General features: G+C 35.4%; 1 protein-coding gene across 26 annotated transcripts in view; it reads right to left on the bottom strand.

Moving 5' to 3' along the window:
* Positions 1–742: 742 nt before the first annotated feature.
* Positions 743–6,000, bottom strand: part of USP33 (ubiquitin specific peptidase 33) — a 37,192-nt gene continuing 31,934 nt past the window's right edge. For all 26 annotated transcript variants that reach the window (XR_014932793.1, XR_014932791.1, XR_014932792.1 and 23 more), the window contains 3 exons: positions 4,970–5,072; positions 4,134–4,202; positions 743–1,816 (listed from right to left, as the gene is read on the bottom strand). Coding sequence is in view for 21 of the 26 variants with exons in the window: in XM_085511473.1 (XP_085367599.1) it covers positions 1,659–1,816; positions 4,134–4,202; positions 4,970–5,072 (330 nt within the window). In the remaining 5 variants the exon portion in view is untranslated. The remainder of the gene's footprint in view (positions 1,817–4,133; positions 4,203–4,969; positions 5,073–6,000) is intronic.

The following is a 6,000-nucleotide window of genomic DNA, read 5'->3' as shown; positions in this document are numbered from 1 at the left end:
CTTCTGTGCCTTGTATCTGATGCTTTTCTTCCTTTGCAGATTTTACTGGGGCAGTCTTACTACTTATCCAGACATTTCATGGGCTGGCCAACTGATATCTGTGATAAAGTTTAATGAAGTTTAAAATTGGGAATGTTTTACTTACATTCTAGGGATATAATCATTGGCTTTGTACTGCTGTTCATCTACCCCTCTCATTCACCCTACTGTGTTCTGGCTTTAGCTCTACTTCTCAGGTAGGCTGAGGAAAACACTGGGATTTACAGATGGGATTTCAGACAGAACCTATTATACAACACATCAGCAACATGGTCAAGTACTTTAGGTTATAGAACACTGGGACTCTTATAGGCGGCTTTCTAACCACAATGGCTCTAAGTACTTTCTGAAATACAACACAAGTGTCATTTTATACTAGATGTAAAACCAGCCAGAAGAGCATTATATCAGTATTTTTCATGCAAGCCATGCAACTGACCATGCCATCGCCTCAATGTAAAGTAGCCAGAAAATATATGGGCATGGGGACAATATCACAGCATTACTCCAAGGTTTTCACAGTGATGTAATAAATGAAAAAAATTTGAGAAGGCTCCCAACCCCTCCCCACATTAAGGTTGGTTGCCCCCATCCAGCCCCTTTTCTCTCTTTTGTTTTTTTAAAACAAACAACCAAACAAGTAGCCTTGAGTACCGCTGCTTATTTGGTAACTATCAGGCAAAGAAAAGACTAAGTGCCATTCTGCGTTCCGATCTGATTCATTTAGTGAAATTTTGCAATATATACATTTTATCCAGCTTTTCACATTATAGGTCATCATGCTAATGAACAATACAATAAAATTCTTCAAAAGCAACTATCTGTGAATATAATTCAAGAGACCAGACAATTTAACTTCCAAAATTTATATCACTCATGTCCATAATCATTTTACATTTCACATTTCATGCTCTCAAACATTACCCTAGAGAAGACTACATCTTTTTTCTCACAAATATTATTAACGCTAGCAGGTTTATAGAGTTACAGAAGCCTAACGATGCAAAATTGAGCAGGTAATAACTTATGACATTCGCTGACTAAAACAATATTCAATCTACGTTAATGTTTGATCCATTCAAATATGTTAAGTATTTGGATGTCACTCATTTTATATATACTTACAGTGCAAAATAAGTGAGAATTTTTTTCCTGAGCATTTAAGACATAAAAATCCTTTTTCTTTATCATTGATTGCAATCCATTTAGAATATACTCTCCTTATACCTAGCATTGTCAAGACTTTACAATTAAGAAGGCAGACACTTGTGGGTATCAGAAGCCCAATCAGGAAGGTTACATACATCTCTAGAACTTTGCTCCCATTTTTCAAGTCTAAGGATATAACAGGATTTTGACTTACACTGAAAAGTCCAGAAATGACAGTGTTTTCCACTCACCAAACACTCCAAGAAGAACAAACTACACACTTTCCAAAACAGAGAAACAGTCTTCATTTAAACAAATTGCAATGTATATTTCAACTTACACTTCTGTAGTTAATGTAATGCCCAGTGAGATGTGCCTCCAATAGACAAGAGAATAAAACTTTTAGGAATGTATTTTGGGCATTTTGTAAGGAAGCTGGAGTCCTTACAAATTCATCCCTTCCTCAGTAGCTACAGACAATGAGTTTCTAACTCAATCTTCTCTTCTGTTTGCAAGATATCAGGTTCTACTGTAGGAACAGGTGGCCTGTGTATAATCTCTGGGCCTCCACCATAGATTGACTGAAGAAAATTCCACGTTTCTTCAGATATCTGTCCAGAATCTGCACCTGCAAACATTTTAAAAGTATTAACTTCTATTTAAAACAGTTATTTCCACAACTCTTTGAAGCTTGTAATAGATACAAAAAGAAAGAAGAATGTATTTCAAATTTAACAATAATCTAATTTGCACTTTTTCCTATGCCAGCTACCAAACCTAAGGGCTTTTCTGTATTAACATATTTCTTCATTCTTACAACCTACCTGCTCTCAAAACTATCCAGTACTTAACATACCCCAGATATAAGACATGTGAAGCATTTTATCTGAAATGCACCCATCAAGCTAATAACTGATAGATCTCAGAGTTGTGACGCTGCTTCCTGGTATGGAGGGATTCACATTAACAAAAATTCCCATTCATTACTGTGTAAACTGCAAGTATTCAAGGTTTGTGCGTCAAATAAATAATAGTGATCATAAAGAATAAAAGCACATGGCAGTGTAATGAGTCAGCCTGGCTTCTATTCATTTAAGTCTCTGTCTACAATCTCTTCTGGCTAAAGGTTTCTCTGCCATCCCAGGTCAGCATCCAACAGTCTTGTCTGATTCTCCAAAACTTTTAGAAGAGCAAGGGCAGATCAGCATCTCACCCCTCTATGTTCTACCAGAGTGATCCTGTCTGACAAAATTGTAGCGTATCTTCACGTTAACTTACATAACAGAGGACAAACTTCTATTCTACCTGAATAAACATCTTTTCTTTAAGCAACTCTTTAGAAACTTGCACTATGGCAAGTTTCTCCCAATGTCCTTTCATTACATACTATTAATGTTTCAATGAGCCTAATTTCTACTTTAGAAAAAAAGGAACAGCAAGCCTTCTCTCCCTGTCTCCTATAATTTCTCTCCTTGCCACCTGCTCTAGCAGGCCTCCTGCTGTGACAAACATCTAATAAACTTCCAAAAATAAAAGGTGCAAAGAGCTTATGTTTGTTTATCCACACCAACTCAGCCATGCGAAGCTTCATATGGATGCAGATCCTGTGCCAGAACTAATGAAGGTATGTTTGAGTTTTATATTTTTCATGTACTCAGAAAACAAGTCGGCCTCCACAGGCACAGGGGTAGATCAATCTCACTCCCTTATAAAGATTCCAGCAGCCAGGTGTAATTGAACAGACACAGTGAATGCCAACTCATTAGAACTGGGATCAGGACCACAGAATACTATTTAGTAGCACTCCTCTGTTTTCATTCACAAATTGGAATTTTTCCACAGCCTATTCCTCTTAATCTCTACCCCAGTTCTACCTAATATGAACCAAAATAGCTTTAGTTCAGAGTCAATAACTGCCTATTTTACTATGAATTCTAATCTGATTTTATGTTGCTACTGAACATCAGTCAGACGTCTGAAGACTTATGTTTAATTTCTGTGTTAAGAGCTTATACCACTAAGACGTACAACAAAAACTCATGGGTGCAAAAATCCATTCTGTTTTCAGTATGCCCTTTACATTTCGCAATTGGCAACATGTGTGTTGAACCTACTGACCTCCAGCGATTGTCACCTGTAGGTCCTTTCTATATGCTGAAGCATTATGTTAAATTGACTTTTACTTGGTAGCTGGATTTTTTCCACAATTTTAACACTGCAATAGTTGAGCAGTTTAAATATTGATGTATAATATATTGATATTATGCATCCATAGGAAGTCTGAAATCTTTCTTATAAAGATGACCACGTTAGACATTTTCCTCTGTACCCACAATTTTTCAAGTAGATGGTTGGTTTTAACCATTTGACTGAAGAATAATAAAGAAAACATATCTTTGTATGTTAGAGAACATTTGTAACATGCAGTGGTAGCTCTCAAAAATAAATAAATAAAAAAAGAGCAACAACATTTAAGTATTATTAACTTCTATCAGAAGCAGCTCTCATTTCAAATTAATTTCAAGACTCAACTATATACGGATAAATGGCAATCTAAAAAAGCCAAGCAACTCTGAGAGAAGAGAAACCCAACAAAAACAAAAGTGATACAAAGGCAAAAGCAAAATTTGCCCATTTTAAAGTTACTGTAGATCTCCTTTTAAACTCTCATCTGCACTTGGATTAGCCTATTACAGAAATTCATTCTTTGAGAGCTTATTTCTCACTCTCTAAAAAACAAACAAACAAACAAACACTTGAATAACTGCACATTTCTCAACTTTACTCCTAATTGAGCTTTTAGTTCTGAAAACAAACAGAATACAGATTCATTAGGTATCACCACTTCACCATAACAATTAAAGATAAGAATTCATAATAAGTTCACTGAACTTGGGCAAATGTATCACAAGGAGCCCAACATTGCACTAATATGAGACACCTACCTTGTTTTAGCACAGTATTTCCACATTTTGTTATTGCAATCTTAGCATTATCAATAGGACCAGGGGGATCTATTAGGATGGAAAGGATGGTTAGGAAGAGTGCAAAAAACAAAAGGCAGATTGGAGTTTTTATTTTCAAATGAAAAGAGAAATAGCTAGTTTGCCTACTGCTTGCTTTTTGTACTGCCTCACAGTATGTTTTAAGTTGTTAACAGATAACCAGAATTTTAATTAAGAGGAAGTTCTCCAAAATATTCATGATTACAGTAAGTCTTCAAGCAACATCAAGCACAAATTTTTACCCCTAGCAAAACTGTTTTAAAGCAGACTCAGATATGATTGTAGAATATTTTATCAACACTTCCATTTCAGATCTTGAGAGGCACCTGAAGAATACTCAAGTTGTACTGTTATGGTTGTTACTCCGTTATCTATATGTTTTTGCTGTGCCAGTGAGATCTCTTTTCCTGCAGAAGCTGCAGCATTATTTATCAGTTTGTACTGCAAAATACATCCTCCCTCACATCTGTATCTCTGCTGCTGCCAACAACCACCGCCCTCCACACCAGCATAAACATAATGTTCTTTCCACGGCTATCCCATTATCCATTCCTGTTAATAACCAACATTTGACTGTACTTTGTAATTTAATTCCTGGGCATATTTACAACCCATGAAACCAATTTCTTAGATGCTTGTTCTAAGAACCTTTGTTGCCTTCTCTTGCTGCTATTCCTCCATCTTTCTACCAAAGTAGAAACAACCTGCAAAAACATCACCACTGCACAGCAAGAAATAAGAAAAGAACTGGTATTTTGAAATGAAGCACAGCTTACCACTGTCTTTTCCTTTCACAAATTCCTCCCATTCTCTGAACCACTGCATACTGATGCAGTAAAAAGTTGATGGAGATTCTTCTTCTTGGAATGCCCTGTAAAGCTGGAAGGAAAAAGGAGCTTTGTTTTTCTAGCTTCTGTTTCTTTAAACCCTTTCAACCACTCTAAACTATTAACAACATAGTATTATACTGCTACAGAACACTTTGAAGAACTACAGGCCATTAGGACAGTAACTCCTCAGTGAAATCCTGAGGTGAGATTGATGCAGTGGTAGCCTTCATCTGAACAAAATGATTTGTTCCCTACTCAAGAACTTTCTTTCTCCTGAAAACAACAAGATAAACTATATTGTCATGTTTGTTTTTCTACCAATTCTCTGAACAGGCCCAATGAACTCATGCGCTGGGACTTTTAATCTAGAGCAAATAAAAAGTTGTGAAAACACATTAAGATTCTTTTTCCAATTAAAGTAAACAAATAATATAATAATAATAATAATAATAATAATAATATATAATAATAATAATATATATTATATATATATCAGTTTGAATTGTTCAAGTTTTTCTTGCAAGGCAACATCACAAAAAACAGCTACAGGCAGAGTCTCAGACTTAATCGCGTAAGTGGAAAAAAAAATGTTTCTTTAATAAAAAATTGTTTCTTAAAGCCTCGTATTTCCTAAAACTTTTTTTTTTTAATTATATTTTTTTAGAAACTGTAGATTAATTCCTTGCACAGAACAGATCACTGCCAGCGTATGAAGTTACTTATAGGGCTGTGCTCAGTTTCCACACTATTGACAAAATATTTCATGTTTTTAAATTGCTTTTTTATTAAAGCGTATTTCTGTACAAACAATTGTGTGCGACAGCATAAGAACATGGTTACTAACAGAAAGATAAGGATTCTGTACAGGTATACACACACTTTGCAAAGTTCATTTGTTACAGAAATTGCCTATGAAATTTTGACAACTCCTTGTGTCAAGTGACGAATATCAGATGATGCTGAAAAGCAGAAATAAG

This window comes from Coturnix japonica, chromosome 11 (genome assembly GCF_054131305.1).
Source record: "Coturnix japonica strain WE chromosome 11, WE-NBRP24, whole genome shotgun sequence".
NCBI classification, from domain to species: domain Eukaryota; kingdom Metazoa; phylum Chordata; class Aves; order Galliformes; family Phasianidae; genus Coturnix; species Coturnix japonica.
Note: the sequence above shows the minus strand (reverse complement) of the source record. Positions and strands in the feature narration are given on the sequence as shown.